This window comes from Gobio gobio, assembly GCF_949357685.1.
Source record: "Gobio gobio genome assembly, chromosome: 6".
NCBI classification, from domain to species: Eukaryota; Metazoa; Chordata; class Actinopteri; order Cypriniformes; family Gobionidae; genus Gobio; species Gobio gobio.
The window spans coordinates 18,906,083-18,928,278 of NC_137102.1; the positions used below are offsets into that span (position 1 = coordinate 18,906,083).

At 38.8% G+C, this 22,196-nt stretch overlaps 2 protein-coding genes across 2 annotated transcripts; one reads left to right on the plus strand and one right to left on the minus strand.

Annotated features, from left to right (window-relative positions):
- Window positions 1-1,835: 1,835 nt before the first annotated feature.
- artnb (artemin b) lies at window positions 1,836-2,777 on the plus strand (the record flags this gene model as incomplete). Its single annotated transcript, XM_079818447.1, has 3 exons — window positions 1,836-1,889; window positions 2,012-2,198; window positions 2,305-2,777. 3 exons carry the CDS (start codon window positions 1,836-1,838, stop codon window positions 2,775-2,777), a joined length of 714 nt encoding a protein of 237 aa, XP_079674573.1.
- Window positions 2,778-8,067: 5,290 nt separating this feature from the next.
- Window positions 8,068-12,168, minus strand: ptger4c (prostaglandin E receptor 4 (subtype EP4) c). The gene is made up of 2 exons (XM_079819164.1): window positions 11,196-12,168; window positions 8,068-9,744 (listed from the first exon to the last, which is right to left on the minus strand). Exons 1-2 carry the CDS (start codon window positions 12,066-12,068, stop codon window positions 9,151-9,153), a joined length of 1,467 nt encoding a protein of 488 aa, XP_079675290.1. The 5' UTR covers window positions 12,069-12,168; the 3' UTR covers window positions 8,068-9,150.
- Window positions 12,169-22,196: the final 10,028 nt, after the last annotated feature.

A 22,196-nucleotide genomic window follows, 5' to 3' on the forward strand; every position in this document is an offset into this window, starting at 1 on the left:
CTTGAGTAGATCCGGAGTCTGAATGATTTGACTTGAATGCTTCCTACTGCATGAAAAAAGATCCTCTGACCCTTAAAACTTTACGATGACATTTCTTTAACATTATGAGAGTCATTGCAAATGAACAGAACAGGTAGGGTAAGTGTCCAGCCCCCAGTACGCTTCGCATCTCCTAAATACTTCCATAACATAGGCTTGAAGGGATAGTTTCATCCAGAAATGAAAAATCTGTCACTATCTTTTACCCTCATGTCTTTCCCCACCTGTTTGGCTTGCTTTCTACTGTTAAACACCAAATCAGATCAAATGAAAGTGGAAAGGGAGCAAGGACAGTCGTATTTAACATACGACGCCAGACGTGATGCAAGTGTTTTTTGCTAGTTTCAGCCCGACGTAGTTATCATTTTCACGTCCAGCGCCACGTTGTTTAAACACGCGTACACTATGATTAATACACACACAGGGACAGCAGCACAAAAACATTTTTAAATATTAAAAATAAAAGGATTCCTCTCTGGAGAAGCTTTCAGTCTTTCCGCTCGTAAATTCCGCCATGTAAATAGCGAATCCGCCATGGTGCAAGCACAACTGGCTTTTAAAGGGGATGGGAGATGAAAAAAAGTGCACCTGCGTCATGTGCTTCAGACCGTTAAAATAGGGCCTTCAAAGCCAAAATTGTAGATTTTTTTAATATAAATTTTTGTACATATATAAATAATTAAAAAATAATAAATAATACTGGCTTAATAATCTATCAGTGTGTCCCTTTACTCTGCAGCAAACTTCTTTTATGTTTCAAAAAAGAAAGCCATTCAGAGTTAAGAATTACAAGGCAAAATAATTGTAATTATTGAGTGAACTTTTTCTCAAATAGCATCTTGCTAAAATGACACAATCGTTTGCAGTTATAAGCACAACTAGCCACTTCACACCACTAACATGAACATGTTGTGTCTAACAACACCCTGTAACCATGCTAAAATTAAGGCACATCCTCTTGTGGCTAACTGCTTTATTGCGAGTTAATTCTTGTAAAGTGGGCTTAAGTGTGCCATCAGTCCCTCCTGAAACGGATCTCTCAGAGGTTAGCGAGAGAAAGGAATCCAGCCTCAGTCATCTCCACACAACTGGAACGCTATTAAACTATGCCAAAATATAAGCACAGCACGCTCTGCTGTGCTGCCTGCCATCCCTTTTCCTCTAGCAAATAATTGGTCTGTCCTCATCAATCATTTTTGGGTTGCTGTGTTTGACTGAGTCCTGCTGTTTGAATGGTGTTAACTGAGACACTGTGCCCCATTCCTGACCCTGAGATAAATCAAAGCCCCCAGCACAGGTTACACAGTCACACACTGCAATGAGTCAATAAACATCTGCATTGCTCAGAGTTCTTATCAACCTCTCTGTATCTCTGTGGCTTGTTGGACCTCCTGAGAGCACGAGGCTCCTTCTACACGCTGCAATCTAACCACGTCAAGAATGCTTTTGACAGCGTTCGCATCAAGGCAGTTTATTTGATGGACAACAGCTCTTTTTAACACTGTAGCTTTGTCCGCAGGCAAGTCAGCACCGGTCGTGCTCCAAGATCGCACTGGTCTCTCTCTATAACAACAATGAGCATGTTTCTAAAGGCATTATGACTGTGATGAATGGGACACCTTTGATTATCCGTTTGTATGTATGTGTATGTGTCACCCGCATGTTGCTCTCTGGAGTTTACATTATCTGCCTTGGTATGTACTTGTATAACCGTAGGTCGCAGTATAATAAAGCCATTCCTTGTTCTTTGCATGCAGGTGGGAGTTTGGTGGTGGCCGAGGAGTTGGTTCAGAGCAATGCCAGCCATGCCATCAGTCACAAACGCACCATGTCACAGGAAACGCTGGCAGGTGTGTATAAACGGGTGAATTCTTTGCTGGGACATCCATTGATTCAAGTAACCTGGAGATGCTCTAATTACTGTGAAAAACTGTCCTTTCATTTGGCATCCACCTTTGCTTTGTTTGCTCAGGTGCTTGTATGGGTTGTGATGTCTCTACTGCCCCTAGTGGCAGGAGGCAGATCGCGTTTACAAGCAGAATCCGAAGCTGCGGTGGGATTTGCTGGTGCTGCGGTGGAGGAGCCACCTTTAGAGGCTTTTCCGAATATCGAGGAAGAGCTTGAGGAGGGCAGTGACTCCCCGTGGCATGGCCTGTTCGGTGAGTCAAATGATTTCTACCATAAATTAATCAATAAGGAACAATTCAAGCCTGAACAGGGTGATAAATGTCTCTTTCTTTTTGTCCATTTCCATCTCTCCCACAGAGCCATCTGTTCTCGTCGAGGACGACCAGCAGCCAGCAAGATGGGAACGCTCCCCCCGCTCACCGGATACCTCTGATATACAGACCAAAGGTGCGCGCAAGAAAAAGAAGAAAAAAGAGAAGGAGGAAAAGAAAAAGAAAGAGAAGAGCAGCAGGGGACGGCAAAGCAGTCGGGACTGTCGCGTGGAGAAACGTGAGATGCGCGTACGGGACCTGGGCATGGGCTTCGACTCGGACGAGATTGTCCTCTTTAAGTTCTGCGTCGGCTCCTGCCAGAGGTCTCGAGGGAACTACGACTTGGCTCTGCGCGCTCTGCTGGCCAACGGCAGTCTTCCCAAGCGCACCGCCAGGAAGGTTAGCGCACACCCTTGCTGCCGCCCCACAAGCTATGAACCGGTGTCCTTCATGGATGCTTCGACAACCTGGCGAACCATCAAGTCCCTCTCCGCAGCGGACTGTGAGTGCGTGGGATGAGGCGAGCTGAAAGAGGGGAGGGGGAGCATGACCTGAAGAAATGGTGCAATGGTCAAAGAGAGGAAAGGAGGAATCGGGAAGCCTCCTGGGCCGTGGCTACAGATCGAGGTCGGGCGGGTTTGGCCACGGTGAAACACTGTGAGGGAATTTGGTTTCGCTGTGATTGATTCAGAACAACAGCCTGTTCTCAACAGCCCAAACCTCAACAGAAAAGCTTGAATGGGGTTATAAAAGTTTCAACCACGTCAGAGACGACTGGAGACTCTTTGGACTCAACATGGAGAGAGTTTGCGAATGGAAGAACTGCAACTTTGGATCGTCCATCTGAACGGCTCTGTAAACAAAAACTACATGTTATAACTCGACGAGCATTTGCTTACTAGGAGTTTCATCAGATTTGGAAACAGCACGAAACCCTGTAACATTTGTCAGACTCATTTGTTGATCCTGGATGTCAGTGCCCATTTTCCTGGCCTTCAATCTGGCATGTAATATTTCAGCCAGATTAACGTTTGGATCGTTCATTATTAACAGCACATTATTGGTGTAATTACAATGTAATTGCACAAACATATGTGGAGTATTATTAAAAATTGAGCCCATAGAAAACACACAGGCCAGTTAGTATTACCCTTTCAGCTGGAAGCGCTGAAGGTTGATTGTATTTGCAGTAGGATTTCCATTTCTCAGGATTTTTACAGGACTGATATGAACTATTTTTCTATCTTACATTTTTAATTCCTTTTTAATACCATAAATAATGTGAGAGGTATTAAAAGGGTTCGTGTTCCATAAGACCAGGTTTTTATATAGAAAGATAAATATAAAGTGAATAAAATAAAAAAATATTTGATGCTTAACCGATAGGAGCTGTCTAGTCCAGTAGTTCAATGCAATAGTTTTTTTAATTATTTATTTATGATGGTACATCAAATATTAATATACAAAGTATATAAATATTATCATTAAGATACACAAGCATACGTAAGCATTATGTAGGTCTAAATTGATAGTTGGATTCAGATACATACCATACCAAGCTGAAAGTCGATTCTTGAAACATCTTGCCTCACATATTTAGCATTTATATGTTGATTTAGTTAGTAATAAAATGGCATTGATTGTACCATAGTTATCAGGGTTTTCCCTGTTTTAGTTATCAACAAAAGGAAATTAGCGTAGTGTGATGTCTACCAGACTGTGCTTTAGCAGGCTCATCAGCGTTCTCTTTTATCAACACAGATGATGACCACAATGCATTTGTCATTGTTTATCTTTTTGTTACCAAATGGATGCCATGCATCCCTTAACATTTACTGTACACCTAACAGATATCATATTTATTTTTTCATCTAAGTTATTTATTTATTACTATGTCTACACATGTGTCTTGTGGATGTTTATATTTATTGTTTATACTTTGGCCTGCGTTCTTCGATCCCTGTCATCTCCCGATGAACCGGCATGGATAACAAGGCTTTGAAAAAAAAAAGTCAGCTGCAAAATATCACGGTTGCGGAAAAACTGAGCTATTTAACCCAAATGTTTTCATGGAGTAGGAAGGACTTGTAGATAACTTTGTCATGATCTGTTGAGGGATTTCATTGGGTGCTTTTTTTATGTCCTCCAAGGGTTATAAAAATCTCAGAGCACTTACCGGGAAGTCTCAGACTCAATTTATGAAAAGGAAATTAAAATAGTTTTCTTCCAAAACTCTAAGGATAAGGGGGAGAAGGATTGTTTTCCGATGAGTCCATCTGTCTGCCCAATCTGCTGACCTTGAGAGTCTTGATGTTGTATTCAGTTTCAATATTAAAAGCTGCTCCAAAATGACATTTAAAAATATTGTTTCAAAAAGCTGATAACAATAAATGGCTTTGCTTCAGTATTTTACATGTTTTATTTATCAATTATATTTGTTGTTGTTGGCAACACTCTTTATTTTTGTACTTCATATTTTCTGTATAGGAATAAAGCTGTTTATACATAATGTGAATTAAGATTCTCGTCCTTTCATTTAGATGCAGCAGCAAACTCTTCCAAGAGAGGTTAATTTTGGGTACATAGCATGTGCACTTTTATTTGTATGCTTCCATATTAACTCTATGTGTATTAAACACCTTAAAATCGTCAAAAAGTTCATCCGCACCACAGAGCTTTTCCCTCCATTGACCTCTTGTCTCAGTTCAGCTAATGGCAATCATCAGGTAGTCAGGTAGACTGCTTGGAGACATGTATGTACATTATAGCACCATTAGGCCCTAGGTGAACCTCTCATCTGCTAAAGTGCAAAGAACGTTTCCATCTGTTGTCGGGCTACTAATGAGCGCAGCCCTCACAGACCAGCCTGGCTGTGGCTCAGGGGCCTCTGTGTGGTGAGTCTGCACCTCTCACACCGTGGGTGAACTTAATTAACAGGAGATTGGAGCCTCTTCTGCATTTTTAAGGTATAACTGCATTACTAGGACCAGATGCTTGAAACAGTGTGATCACAATAGATTAGCACTCTTCAGCGGTCTGTAGTTGAAAGATTATTTTGTGCAAAAAGAAAATCATTTGACCTTTATGTGAAAGTGAAAAAGGCCAATTGGTAACCTTTGTCCTCTGCATTTAACCCATCCACACTATTAAAAAAAAGTCAGTAAAAATAGGGCACAATGTACTGTATTGATATGAAGGAATTTTCCGTATTGTGTTTTTTTACAGGTGTTTTACCTCTATTTTGAATTACACATTGCATTAGTTTGTGTTTTAAGGGTTAACGGAAATTTCCAGTTTTACAGTGCATGTTAGTGAGAAGCAGTGAGTAGTGAACAAACACACACACACACACACACACACACACACACACACACACACAGGCCGCAACCTTCGGGTTACCAGTCTGACTCTATAACCATTAGGCCACGACTGCCCCCATGTTAATTGGAACACTGTATATATTTTGCATACTGTCTCAGCTGCTTATGTAGACATAAGCATGTAACTAAAAGAGGGTCATAAACTATACTGTCAAAATCCAAAAAGTTCTAAAAGTAGAAGGCCAATATTCCAAATTTATATTGTTGTCATTATTCACAGAAGCACAAATCAGCAAAAGGCAGATTATATTGTATTAAAAGATTAGTTTGTCCAAATATGAAATATCTGTCATCATTCACTCACCTTCACGTTCTAAACCCGTAGGCCTATGACTTTCTTCTGATGGAAACAAAATTGAGAAATTGTAAACGAATGGATAGCCTATTATATAGGCCTATAGTAATTTAAATGAATGGTCAGGAGCTGCACGACACAAAATCATCATTAAAGTTCATATTCCGTTATATTTCAACTCTTCTGACGCCATAGGCTATTATAAATGAAATGTGTGCAAAATGTAAATCAGTATGCACTGAAAATCAAGGCATAGAGAGCATCGTGTTCTCAAAGCCTGTCTGAATGATTCATTGACGAATCGAACTGATCGACCTGCAGTGACAATGATTCAAGGATCCTCTCGCTGTTCAATGGAATGAAGATAATCAGGATTAGGCTCATATATTTGTTGTGTTTGTCACACAAATCTATATTCTCATACTTGGAATTAAGGCGGACGTCTTGGACCACTTTATGGTGATATTTTTAGTCATTTTGAAGGTCCTCATTCACTCATGCAGACATTCTGGAAAAGAGTGGCCATGATATTGTTCAAAAATCGTGACAGGCGCTAAAGAGCTTAAAGTAATTTACGTTGTCTGTCTGTCTGTCAGTTCAGCAGACAACGTAACATTTTATTCATTTAGTTTGGGCAACCTTTTAGTGTTTGGTTTAAAAACTGTGCGGTATTGACATCTGCTGGTCAATAAAAGCTATGACAACGCGTTTAATAAAGTTATGTCGGTTCAAACACGCTTTACAGGTCAACTACAAATAAACAAGACCAGGTCTAAATATTACCTACTCTACGCATATGTTTTCATCTGATAGGCATTTTAGTCACACATTTAGAATTCAGTGAGGACTATCCAACATGTCTGATGCATATTGTTTTGAGTCATTGGTAGCTCAGTATGCCAACAGTCTGCATCTTTTTACAAAGGCCTATATTGTAAGTAAAATATTCACAGGGGCCAAAATTACTTCATTTAGATAATAAGACTTTAGAGACAATCCATTTATACCTTACAAACTATCAGTATTTACTCCTATTAAAGTACTGCAATGCAATGAGCTTTATTTTCTGTTAGTTTTACGAGGTTACTGCAATTCTCTACATATTGTCAGACAACAACCCAAAATCTCATTGACTGCTGTGATATTCCGCAGTGAGTGCTCTTCGTCTTTAACATACTGGCAGATAAGAGATGTGTTTGTCCACACAGCAGCACTGAAATCAATAGTTGAGTCCAAGGCCTCCATTTGTGTGTTAATGAAAGACTAGTATTGGTGTGATCTGTGAGGTATTGTTTGTCCTCCAAAAACGCTGCGTTGATAAAACTCTAAAGTGAATTCTCTGGCGTCACAGTAATTTCACACATCACTTTTCTGGCCACGCTATTACATGGGAATTAATACATGATACCATTCATATGACAATACCAGCTTCAGACTGCATCACTGATTGTTTTTCCTGAAAAGCAAGTGCTGCCAAAAGATGTATTTTAGTAATTTCTGGTTTATAGATCCCTTCCCTTTATTACTCACTTATCCTCCAGCATTACAGAGTCAAGGCTTGTATATACACTCTTAAAAATAAAGGTGCCAGGAAGAACCAAAAAGGGGTTTTCATGTGATGCCATAGAAGAACCATTTTTGGTTCCCTGATAAACCGTTTTGTGAAAGGTTCTTTAAAGAACCATTTTTTTCTAACCATTATAGTCTATAGAAACCATGTGCTACAAAGAACCTTTTGTGCAATGTAAAGATTCTTTGGATATTAAAGGTTCTTCATGGAACCATACACCCTGCCAAAGAACCTTTATTTTTAAGAGTGTACTGACCCAATAGCATATCTTGAAAACTAGACCCAATCAATACTTTTAAGCATCTTTTTTTCATTCTCAGTGAATTAGTACATTTTGACAACATTTATTTCAGAGGCATTTTGGCTGTAGACCAGTGTTATGATGTTCGCCCTTGCTGGCGGATGCTGTAAATAGGCTACACATCTGGCTGCAAACAGTAACTTTCTCTTCACTGTAAACCCGATTAAGTTGGCAAAACGCAAAATATGTGAAGTAATCTGTTACAGCACATCATTTTTTTATTTTATTTAAGAAATTCAAAGTATAAGTCAGCAGAACTGTTAGATTTCAATGTACTTTTAATTGCTCTTAACTTGAAATGTTTAAGTTAATTCAACATACATTCATACATTCAACTTATAATTATCATGTAATTTCAATTAAAATATTTTTAGTAGTGGAAATTTAGCCAGCTAGAACTAGCTAATTCAGCAAATGCTAATTGGTAACACAATGCTTTGTTTCAGGTAAATTTAAGTTTGTCTAAATCAGAAGAAACAAGTTCATTGAACTCAAAACAATGAAACAATTCAGATTACTTAACATGTGTCAGTTTCGTAAAATCAAAAGAAAAAGACAGCTCTATATACTCATAAAAGTTCATTTGATTTAACTAATTTGTTTAATTTGATTTTGCCCTTCTCAACCCAATGTATTATTTTGAGCGTTGAGGTTTACAGTGTTTGACAGCTCTTCAAAGGTATATATTGCTTGTGTATTATCACATCCTCTTTTTTTAAAACAACATTTGAACAAGTATTTTATTCTGTTATTGAATTCTATGGAAATACAACATTATTTAATATTAGTTGTTTCAAAAATATCAATTCTGTATTTTAGTTATAAATTCAAATAAGATATAAATTCAAATTCATAAATAAGAGTATTGGGATGTTAAAAAAATCTTTATTTAGCACCAAAATTCAAGTATCATTGAGGTATCATCATTGACTGTTTTTGAATCTACAGCATGGTCCTTCTGTGTTTTTATCTGAAAGTCTATGATTTTAGATTTCTTTTTGCAATAGAAGTATTTATTTTAAGGATTGTTGAATTGTTGGAGTTTGTTGGTCAGTTGTACTCTAGCATGTGATGAAAATAAATTGCACCTTTAATAAATTATTCACATATTGACAAGTCACATTTAAGTACAACCCATCATGCAACATGGCACAGCATAGTAGAAGGAAGCAGCATATCCATAACCACATATCAAACACATCCGTGTCATCTAACAAAACATAGATAGTTTGGTTTAATCCTAAAATCAGGATCATTCAGAATCAAAATAAGCAAATTCACAGAATTATTTGTGAATGTAAAAGAGTCTTTTTTTCTTCTTCTCACAGTGCTTTCTTTCAGTGCAGTCATTGTCTCACGCAGTTTTCTGATACACATGAACTTGGTGTACTGAAAGTGCAGGTCACTATTTCAGCTTTATTTTCTAATATTTCAGCGGCTGGTAGAGCCACAACAGTCTTGGCGAGGAGTTTGGGGCTTGATGCTGCTTCGTCTTCATCAAAACCCATGACAGCGTTCTGCTCGACGCTGAAAGGATGAAACTCAGCCAGGGCTGTATCAAAGTCCCATGCCTGGCGAAGGGTTAAATCCACATAAGATATAGTGTTCGTGCAGGTCTGTTTACCCACGTCGTTTCGACAGATGGCTGTGCGCAACGATGCGTAACTTGTGCAGTTGCTTTGCGCAAATGACGGAGGTGAGTTCTGACCATCCGTCCAACCCAAAACACGACTATGATCCCCTTTCCTCAGTCTGATAGTACGCTTGAGTCGCGTGCAACCTTTGGTTAATAGGTTTTTCCTGCACAGAATATACACCCATGGATCCAGGATCGGGTTGAAGGAGGCAAATCTAATGGCCAGGAGATCACTGCGAAAGTCTGGACTTCTGCCTGATGATATGTAAGCAGGATCGTACAGCTGGTTGACGAAAATGCGCACCTGTTAAGTTGAACAAATTTACAATCCAATTAAAATGAGAAAAGATCACAACTCTTTGAAAGTAATAATGATTGTGTCCATGTTTCACATTATACATGTATAGTCTATCACAAGTGAAAACCTTGACTGAACCATTGTTACCGTGAACCATCTTAAAGGGTTAGTTCCAAACCTGTAAGACTTTCGTTCATCTACTGAAGACAAATGAAAATCTTTTTGATTAAATTTGAGAGCTTTCTGCCCCTCTATTGACAGCTACGCAACTGAAACTTTGACGCTTCAAAAAGTTCATAAAGAGATTGTAAAACGAATCCATATGGATTGAGCGGTTTAGTCAAAATTTTCTGAAGAGACACGATTGCTTTATATGATGAACAGACTGAATCTAGGCTTTTATTCACATATAAACTCATCAACTCACATATAAATGATGGTAAACAGAAGCTCAAACATGTTTGCTTGACGTGCAAGAACAAATGAGGTTCATTCTCGTGCGTCAAGCAGGTTCGGTTGAGCTTCTGTTTATGTTCGCTGATCAATGTTTATGTGAATAAAAGCCTAACTTAAATCTGTTCATCATAAAGCGACAGATTCTCTACAGAAAATTTGGACTAAACCAAAAGCTCTCAGATTTCATCAAAAAGATCTTCTTTTGTCTTCATTCAAAGATTAATTGTATAGGTTTTTTATAGGAGTAATTAATGACAGAATTTAAATTTTTGGGTGAAATATCCCTTTAATAATAATAATAATAATAAACAGACGGTCATGAGAATCTAAAAAATGTTCTTGTCACATGACAACAACATTTCTTCCTTCATCTTGGTCACTCCACAATTGATTTGCCAGTTTAAAAAAAGAAATGTATAGCCTATATATATATATATATATATATATATATATATATATATATATATATATATATATATATATATATATATATATATATATATATATATATATATAAAATTTCTTTCTTATAGGCCTATATTAAAACAAAATTGCCTCACAGATTTTTTTTCACCTAGACATTTTTTTACTTTAAACCCCAAGTATTCTATTCATTTTTGTAAGAATTGCATTTTAATAAAATTTTTGAATAACTTGGCGAATAGATCCAGAAGAAAAAAAAGATCGTCGCGCCATTCACCCACTTTCAGGCGACAAATAACACAAATTCACCTGCTCATAAATCCCAGTCTGATTCGGAATCAAGAATGAACTAATGACGACGAGACTAATTAAGTCAGTAGGCTAATTAATTTCTAAATATAAAAGTGGAATTGAGTTTGTAGTTGGATACCGATAGAATTGTCACGGTTGTGAGGTAAGCCACTGTTTAATGTTGCGTTATGATTGGCAGTATTAGCTACATGAGCTTCACTGGTATAGCGCTTATTCATAAATAATATGAAAGACACAAGAACAAATAATATGACTGAACAACTCACCACTAAAGGGATGGAGCATATCAGGAACACGATGGTCATGAAAATTAACAGCCAGAACATCTGGATCTCCGCCGCAGATGTTAATTTGAATCTGCGCTGGCCGGCTACATCTGCCCTCACCATGCGACTCATTTTACTCATCCCGACCAGCGAACGACACACAGCGAAATTACACAGGACGGTGATGGCGATCAACAGCAGCATGAAACCTCCGTACAGAAACGTGTACGCGGCGCCGACGGAGTCCATGGCGCGCCAGTCCAAGAAGCACCAAGTTCCGGGAAAGTATCTCTTGTGTTTTCCGAAACCAAAACTGGGCATGATGCACAACACGATATTGGCCAGATACGTGGCCATCAGGGCGAACCGAGCCATGCCCCGGTCCACATGCTGAGAGTAGAAATACGCGTGGTTGATGGCCAGGTATCTCTCCACTGACATAGCGCACAGAATAGACATTCCGGCCGAGCCGAAGAACAGCATGGAGAAGGAGAAGAAATGGCATAGGAGCGCTCCGCCCGGCCACCTGCCCGCGATGTATGTGGCGATGACCACCGGGCTGGTGAAACAGGTGCCCAGCAGGTCAGTGATGGCCATCCCGCACACCAGAGTGTAGAAGGTGGTCTCCTTCTGCTCCTTCTTGGAGATGCAAAGCACCACGATCGCCACGAGGTTTCCGAGGACTCCGACGCCAAACATAGTGGCCGAAGTGATGAGAGAGCGATAGTCCAGGCGCAAGGTACGAGACGAGATGTTGGCGAAAGGCACGAGGACTTCTGACACATTGAAACCCTGGTTCAACAGTGAATCGTTCATGCCTGATATGTTGACAGGTGCGAGTGGCTCCACAAACTGAAAGTCTACACTTTCCATAAGTATACAGTGAGTTCACAGCCTAAATAAATAACGAACAGACCTCTTTACCCCTTAAGTTATACTCGCATCTCTCTGAGGGCTTAATTGGACTCATAGTGTCACTGCTTTTATAGAAACCCACAGCTCCTCTTTCTCAGCATGTGATGTCAGCGATAGAGAGTGACGTCACGTGCAATCTCATACAGCCAGGTATAGCTAATTGTAAAGGCGTGTAGCTTGTAACAAGCTCAATTCATTGAGGAATTGCAGGAATAGTTTCTGATTTTCTTCCTGTTTAACTGCATTATCTTGGGGAGCAATATCTTTCTCTGTTGCTCGCTGTGTCTAAATGTATGAATGGAAAATAATAACAATAATAATAATATATGCTGTGACTTGAATACATAACCATATTTGTTTCATGTGAAGGATAGCTTAATAACTGAGCGTTCAACTGGAAAGACAAATCATCCTCTTACAGTTTTTCTCAGTCTCTTGTACATTTCTCGAATCATCTTAACCACACAATATATTACCTGCAAAAGCCTTGCACACAATCCTTAGTTCATCTCTCAAAAGTATTTATGTCAGTGAACACATCAGTGCCATCAGAACGACATATCCTTGTGTCATTGTTCACAAACCATGTTGTCGATATAGTAATGTATTAGTGTATTCTGTAGTGTATTCTGACAGTTCCTGATGTAAACTATGGTGACGGTTTTGATGACAGTGATTGGAAACGCACAAGGCTGCACTTTTTCAGTATGGCAAATATAAAAAATGTTCCCCCTCAAAACTCTTCACATAGTTCTCCCAACAAACATTCTTTGTCACTCATAAAACAAAAAACGAATAAAAGCACTATAGTGTCTTCTGTATAATTCTATACAAAACAATACTCTTCAGAATTCACTACAGTATTTTACATGGTCCATGTTTACGTTACAATACAAAATTATTCCTACGTTGTGCCTTTTTGTATAGATGGTAATGAAATTGAAAGACTAACATCTGTGGTGTTCAGCTAAATATACACTATATTGCCAAAAGTTTGGGACACCCCTCCAAATCATTGAATTCAGGTGTTCCAATCACTTCCATGGCCAAAGGTGTATAAAACCAAGAACCATGCAGACTGCTTCTACAAACATTTGTGAAAGAATGGGACGCTCTCAGGAGCTCAGTGAATTCAAGTGTGGTACCCTGATAGGTTGCCACCTGTGCAATAAGACCATTTGTGAAATTTCCTCACTACTAAATATTCCACGGTCAACTGTTAGTGGTATTATACCAAAGTGGAAGCAATTGGGAACAACAACAACAACTTGGCCACAAAGTGTTAGGCCATGTAAAATCAAGAAGTCGCTAACAATAGCTACCAGTGATGCGCGGGTCAATGTATAAACAACCCGCACCCGACCGACGTTTTCAACTAACCCGCCCGCAACTCGGACCGCAAAAAAAAAGAAGAAAATATTGTACCCGACCCGCTTCCTGACCCGCATTTTTTAAAAGTAGTAAATGCTCATCGTAGCTCATTGGGCCATTGAGAAAATGTTTCAGGCCCTGGCGTGGTGCGCTCAGAGGTGCAGCAGCGAGAGCAGGAAGTTCTTGAGGCGGCCCATCATTTTCCATTTCAGCTCCAGATGCATATTATTGATGAACGCGATGTTTATGTTTCGACCCGGCTTGAAGAATTCATCAGCCCACATTTGGAAAACATTTGGAAAAGTGTGAAAGCCCTTAGGAGCGCAAACTGTTATTTTTCTGAATGCTGTATGATATAGCCTAGTGTTATGTAATACAGGCTTGATTTATTCATTTATTTCGTTTAATTTTCTTAACAATTAAGATGCTGCATGTGTTTATCCAGTCTAATCGAAGTGTGCGTCTCTCCCCCGACTTTCCCAACAAAAATCCCGCCCCCTCTCAGAAAATACATAAAACTGACTTTAAATGCGTTTAAAAGTAGCCTATTAAAATGGTACAATGGCATTGCTCAGTTCAACGTTTTGGGAAATCGGGCATTTTGTCCCGCGTCAGCATTTATTCAAAAGTTAATAACGCTCAACATTCAAAAGGTAAATAAGGATTTATTGACGATCCGACCGACCGTGACCCGAATATCATTAAAAATATTTTTGGATGACTCGTAACCGCGGGTGGCCGCGGGCACCCGCTCATTTTGGATCAACCCGCGCATCACTGATAGCTACAGACCTCCAAACTTCGTGTGGCCTTCAGATTTGCTCAAGAACAATGCGTAGAGACCTTCATGGAATGGGTTTCCATGGCCGAGCAGCTGCATCCAAGCCTTTCATCACCAAGTGTAATGGAAAGCGTACAGAAGAACGGTACTTGCCTGATTGCATTGTGCCAAGTGTAAAGTTTGGTGGAGGGGGGCTTATGGTGTGGGGTTGTTTTTCAGGGGTTGGGCTTGGCCCCTCAGTTCCACTGAAAGGAACTCTTAATGCTTCAGCATACCAAGACATTTTGGACAATTTCATGCTCGCAACTTTGTGGGAACAGTTTGGGGATGGCCCCTTCCTGTTCCAATATGACTGTGCACCAGTGCACAAAGCAAAGTCCATAAAGACATGGATGAGCGAGTTTGGTGTGGAGGAACTCGACTGGCCTGAGTCCATACCTCAATCCGATGGAACACCTTTGGGATGAATTAGAGCAGAGACTGTGAGCCAGGCCTTTTCGTCCAACATCACAAATGCGCTTCTAGAAGAATGGTCAAAAAATTCCCATAAACACACTCCTAAACCTTGTGGAAAGCCTTCCCAAAAGAGTTGAAGCTGTTATAGCTCCAAAGGGTGGGCCAACTCCATATGAAACCCTACGGATTAAGAATGGGATGTCATTAAAGTTAATGTGCATGAATTTTACAAATTGTTTTATCTTCTCAGGGCTAAAGTCTATAGTCAAACATAATTATTGTCTGTTTCTCTCACATCTATTGTTTTCTTAAACAGCATTAAGAATGTCTTGTATGGCTCTCTGACAAGGCCAGTTTTCTTATGCATCCTTCATCACTGCACCTGTTAAAACTAAAGATTTATGTCGTAGTGAAGCAGATGTCATTGTTATGTATCAAAAAGTTTGATTTTGATGCCATTTTACAAATTCATTGCACATTTCATGAAGATGAACATACAGTCCCTCACACACACTGCACATCCTGAGCTGATGTATATAGGCAGTGACGAGGTATTGATCTCTGTGTTTAGACTGGGAAAATCATTGCATCAATCTCCTAATCCATTTGGGAGTATTTAGGCACAGGGAAGGTTATGAATCTACAGGAATCTATATGAAGCCATGCTGTTGTACTAATGGGAGTGTGTAGGATGACAGCAGAGCCTTTCTCAACACAGGATCTCGTTAAAACTCTTCTTCTGTCCACCACAGGTATCTGATAGCAGCCGAGAACCCATGGGCTTGAGGTGTAATTTGAGGTAATGAAAGAATTCATCATCACGAGGGAGTTAAAGAGCGATGGCACCATGTGATGGCTCTGCTCAATCTCTGTCTTTGTAAGTAGATTCTGCCCTGATGCAAGCAGCAGTCAGTGTGTGAGCGGCCGGCACCTCGGGCAAACGTCTCACTCAGCCTTTCATATCTTTCTACAATAACCTTTTGGCCATAGAAGTCAACACTCACACGCCCACATCACACACAGAGGGTAGGCGTTTATACCCCGCTCTTGTAGAGATTGGCTGGCTGAGTGTGTGCGTGGTAAGTCGTAAGTGTATATACAGATATCTATTTTATGAGCAAACACATACTATAAATGTCTGTGGAGAATCATTTATAGCACAAATAGTGGCGCATAAATCTTTCACCATGATCATTTCCCATTTGGTACGAAACCATTATTTAATAGGCCTATATCTAGATCTCTCAGCAGTGTTGGGGAAAGTTACTTTTAAAAGTAATGCGTTACAATTCATGGATTATTACGCAGGAATGAGAGTATAGTTCCTAGGCTTATCGGTCTAGAAAATCGCAACTTTTCATTTTCCGTCGTCTTAGTACATGATGTAACTATACACATCACAACATGTAAATAGGAAAATGTTGGCGTTTTGTCACTTATTGAGCAGTAGGCTAGCTGGAGCCGTTTACCTCCAGTCTTTGTGCTAAGCTAGGCTAGCGGTGGGTGTGTCTGACAGAGTTATGGCACGCCACGCACAGAGATGAGAATGGTTTGTATGGATTTATCTAACTCTGGGGGATACATGAATAAGCTAAAGTCCCAAAAAGTCGGCGTGTTCCTTTAACAATCTTGGTGTGAATGGGCCTAAAATGCCTAATTGCATTACTTGGTTACTTTTTATGGAAAGGAATGTGTTACGTTACTTTTGTGTTACTTTTTCCCACCTGGGCTGGGCTTGCGCGTTTGTTTTTAATAACAAAATAAAACAAAAGTTCTATTTTTGGGCTAATCTAATGTCTCTTTCACACCAGAAGTGAAATAAATAAGCTGAAGGAAATGCAAATTCACAGCTGTACAGTAGCGTACGCTGCTCAAACAAACCTTTCAGCTGTGCTGCCATTCTGGGATCGCCGAAGAATATATAAGGAGACAGGAGAAGAAAGTTTAACTCTTATTTCAGCAATAAAAAAAGACAACAAATGTGTTTTCTCTAAAAAAAAAAAAAAATAGCCTATTAGTTATTTGCTTATGAACTGGACGCAATGCAGCAACAACGTTGTTTAATAAAATTAGATTCAATTCATAAAGAAGAAAGCAGGTTTGCGTAATATTCTGAGTTTGCATTTCCCTTTTTTTACTCATTTTTGAGGAATACTGAATTTAGGCATTGGGCCGTGTGTCCACCAAAGCATTTTTTTCTCAAGGCTAACGTATTTTTCCAATTGTTTTCAAAGGGAGCGCCGTGTGGAATCTCTGTGTTTAGCAGTCGTGCCGGTGCCAACTACCTTCACACGATTATCAGGTTAACGGACTCGTGACGTGTGCAAGGGCTCAAAAGAGTGTCCGAACTTGCACAGTGTATGCTCGCTACCTACTCCCAAGTTCTCCTAACATGGGGAGAGGAGAGGTGTCAGTCTATAAATAGGAAAACAAAGTCACTTGAGTTGCTTATTTGAACTCAGTAACTCAGATATGTTGGTGTAAATTTAAAAAATAATGCGCTACTTTACTAGTTACTTGAAAAAAGTAATCTGATTACTTGTGTTACTTGTAATCTATTACCCTCAACAAAGGCAATGACATACAATTTATCAAAAGTGACAGTACAGACTTTATAATGTAAAAAAATTATTTATATTCCAATTAAATACTTTCTTTTTATCCTGGTTTACACAAAAAATATTAAGCATGGCCATCACAGAAATAAATGACATTTTAAAAATATATTCAAATATAAAATTGCTATTTGAAATTGTAATAATATGTCACAATATTACAGTTTTCTCTGTATTTTTCATGAAAGAAAATGCATCCTTGTTCAGCTTGAGAGACTTATTTCAAAGACATTCCTAACCCCAAACTTTTAGTGTGCATATGCAGTACACAGCCCAGCCACATAAACAGATATACTGTATAAACATATACATATTCTTATACAGGTCATAAACATTTACATGTATACAAATATAATATAGGTTTATAATAATATATATATAGACTCGATTATTAGGAACACCTGTTCAATTTCTCATTAATGCAATTATCTAATCAACCAATCACATGGCAGTTGCTTCAATGCATTTAGGGGTGTGGTCCTGGTCAAGACAATCTACTGAACTCCAAACTGAATGTCAGAATGGGAAAGAAAGGTGATTCAAGCAATTTTGAGCGTGGCATGGTTGTTTGTGCCAAACGGGCCGGTCTGAGTTTTTCACAATCTGCTCAGTTACTGGGATTTTCACGCACAACCATTTCTAGGGTTTACAAAGAATGGTGTGAAAAGGGAAAAACATCCAATATGCGGCAGTCCTGTGGGCGAAAATGCCTTGTTGATGCTAGAGGTCAGAGGAGAATGGCGTGACTTATTCAAGCTGATAGAAGAGCAACTTTGACTGAAATAACCACTCGTTACAACCGAGGTATACAGCAAAGTATTTGTGAAGCCACAACACGCACAACCTTGAGGCGGATGGGCTACAACAGCAGAAGACCCCACCGGGTACCACTCATCTCCACTACAAATAGGAAAAAGAGGCTACAATTTGCACAAGCTCACCAAAATTGGACAGTTGAAGACTGGAAAAATGCCTGGTCTGATGAGTCTCGATTTCTGTTGAGACATTCAGATGGTAGAGTCAGAATTTGGCGTAAGCAGAATGAGAACATGGATCCATCATGCCTTGTTACCACTGTGCAGACTGGTGGTGGTGGTGTAATGTTGTGGGGGATGTTTTCTTGGCACACTTTAGGCCCCTTAGTGCCAATTGGGCATCGTTTAAATGCCACGGCCTACCTGAGCATTGTTTCTGACCATGTCCATCCCTTTATGACCACCATGTACCATCCTCTGATGGCTACTTCCAGCAGGATAATGCACCATGTCACAAAGCTCGAATCATTTCAAATTTGTTTCTTGAACATGACATTGAGTTCACTGTACTAAAATGGCCCCCACAGTCACCAGATCTCAACCCAATAGAGCATCTTTGGGATGTGGTGGAACGGGAACTTCGTGACCTGGATGTGCATCCCACAAATCTCCATCAACTGCAAGATGTTATCCAATCATTATGGGCCAACATTTCTAGAGAATGCTTTCAGCACCTTGTTGAATCAATGCAACGTAGAATTAAGGCAGTTCTGAAGGCGAAAGGGGGTCAAACACAGTATTAGTATGGTGTTCCTAATAATCCTTTAGGTGAGTGTATATATTTGCACATAGAGTACAAATACACATATACACAGACAGATTTTGTGTAAAATAAAATTAAACATTTAAACCATCCATGTCAAAATTATTATTATTGCTCCAGCTCATTACAATTGTTCCCTTGTGATGATATTCCCTTGAGAGAGAAAACAAAAGGGCTGAATACACACTTAGTCAATGGAATGTCATTAGAAAATCAATTACATAAATGAAACGCGTTTAAACAAATGACAAGATTAGCTGTTGCTATAGAAATATCACGCAGCTAAGCCTGGCTGCATTTTGCCTTTGTTACTGTCGAGTTGTTTTGACACTCAGAGCAAGTTTGAAACTAAAGATGACATTGAGTCATGACACATATTTCTGTATAACACTTCCTCTAATGAAAAGGAAAATTACATGAAATAAAACTCTGAATATTATATACAACATTATGTAGGCAGTTTTCTTCCTCTGCAAATAGCACACATATTATGCTCCTAAACTGAAACCCATATAGGATGTACAAAGTAAATTGTATTGTTTTATTAGGTGCATACTTTAGTTTTGTATGTATAGTTCTGTTTCTGGCTTCTGATTGGATAATGCAGTGCTCCAGCCTATAAGCTATGACATCTGAGCATTGTGCCTGCACATACACAATACAGACACTGTAATTTTTTTATTCCATATGCTAATAAATTTGGTGTATCATGACTAGGGTTGGGAATCAAAAATAGATTCCAATTCTGGAATCAAATACTTATTATAATTCAGATTCCTCTTGTCAATTGATTTTAAACCATTCAAGCGCAAGAAGACTCACACACTATTTTCTGTGCTGCACACACATACAAAGTGGCTGTTTAAAAGTATTTTTGCACTTGAACGGACAAATACACACAAAAATATGTCAAAATATCATTGTAAACACAGCCAGTTATATCTAAAGTGAACGTAAACCATTGACAAATGAAATGCATGTGATCTGTGCCGCTTTTAAAGTGACAGTGACTCCTAATATTCCTGCTGCCGTCTCTATAATAACATCAAACAACAAAAGACAAGGAGAAAATTCACTCACTGTTCTTGACTAAATAACTTTCACCCCACCCCCGTGAACTCCCATTCAAGTATCTCTCATGCCTTTTGACCATTTTATTTAGAAAAGTCTATTGAAGACCTCAACTACTGGGTATGCTAGAATGCTTTAGAATGCACTTTTTTACTTTAAACACTGCAGACATTTTGACTGATGTCTCTAGTGGTCAATGGTCTTGATGTATTTCCCTCATGATAGCGCTTCAATATCCCAATCGAGCCATTCATTCACGAATTACGGCATACATTTCTCAGTGCCGTAAGTTTGTCTAAACAAATTATGGCTTGATTTTGTGTACTTGAAAAGTGTTGGTTTAGTGATTCACAGTTGGGAGTCAATTTCTAATTAAACGTGAAAAACCTTCTGCTGTTTGTTTGTTGCTAATTAAAGCAACAGTTTTTCAATAACGGAAGAATATGTAAAAGTATGGTATTTGGGGTAAAAGGGTCCCCTGCTGTTGGGGCAAAAGGCACCATATTTAACATGATAATAAACAGCTGGCTGACTTTTCCATTTGTTGACATGACATGGTTCGATTCAGATTGTAAGTATCATATATTAAGTTTGGTGTCCACCTTAGAGATAATCACATGAAACCATCATATTTAAAAAATGTGATATTAATCATATCATGTAATAAAATATAATTTATTGTTACTACTGTAAATCTATATTAAATTATTATGGGATCTCCTTCAATGCTTTCAGAATCTTTACTTTTTTAAATGATTTTGTTTCTATTTTTCAGATATATTTCTATATTAACATATTTTAATGACAGCATATTTATTGATCAAAAATGTATTATTTTATTTATCAAAATAAACAGAAAATAGTTCAAACTTTGCTAAAGTGATTGTTTTTAACAAGTATTAACTTATAATAACATTATTAAAAACATTTTAGCGAAAGTATTTGTATTAATACTGTCTGCCTTCTGGCCCATGCTGGTGTGCATTTTACCCCATGTCACCCCATTCATTTTTAAGATTTTTAAATAAAATAAACCACTTTTATTTATTTTCACACAAAATCTGTTGCTCCATAAATGTTCAATACAAAAAAAAAAATTCTGCATACCATACACTATAGTAGTGAAAAGCACCTTTTTCTTAAGGTGTGCCTTTAGCCCCGACCCGTTGTACCCTAATATTGAGAAATAGTCTAAATCAAATAACAAATAAATGCAGCCTTGGTGAGAATAAGAGACTTCTTTCAAGAACATAAAAAATCTTTATTATTCCAAATTTTGTCATTCAAAATCATTACTGAATTCCCTGGAACACAGTTTGAAAGCGACTGTTTTTAATCAAATCGATTTGGAGAGGTGTAAGGAGTGATAAACTGAGAGCTATGCCATCTGAATTCAATTGCAAACTGATGCTGTGTTGTCGACAAGAGTGTGACGTTATCTGTGTGATGCGCAGGAGGAGCTTTTGCTCACCACATCATACTTTGACGTAAAAACGCTGTAATGATCTAATGACCCGTCAGAGCGTTTGGTTCTCCCTGGAGGGGAGATGCGGTTTTCTCCTCCGTCATCTCTCTCCACGAAGCTCATTAAGCCTCTTTCTGTCTTTCACCCTCACACACTGTCTCATGCGCGGTTTCTCTCTTTATTATTTTCAAATCCTCTTTGTACAGACCCAACAAGCAAAGTTAAAAGTCAACCATCTTTGTCTCTGCGATGTCATTAGAGTACAAGAGAGTGTGCGAGAGAATGAAAGATGCTTAATGTTTCCCGGCAGAGTGCAGAATCTGAATCGTGTGTTGTGAAAGATAAGTGATGGAGCTGCTGTGACTTAGTCTCGCCCTTTCCAAGCTGAGAAACACGGGTCTTTGCTTTTTTTCAGGAGCTCAGGAAACGTTGTTTTAATTGAAAATAGCAAGTAAAAAAGGTCACAGGTGTTCATGCTCTTGATCGCTGTCAGCTCACCTGCATTCATCCACACCGTTTCTGTACTTCTTTCTTAGGATAGGGTGAGTACATTTTGAAGCCACTTTACACATTAACCATCTAGCATGAAATATGCTGACCTTAATGAATACAAAGTTAATTAGTTTCCTTCCGTTTCAACCCCACATACTAATATGCACAATATAGCATGTTCTTGAAAGAAGTCTTTCAGGCTGCATTTAGTGAAGTTTTAGTAACTAATTTCGGGAGGAGCACGTCCAGATAATTAA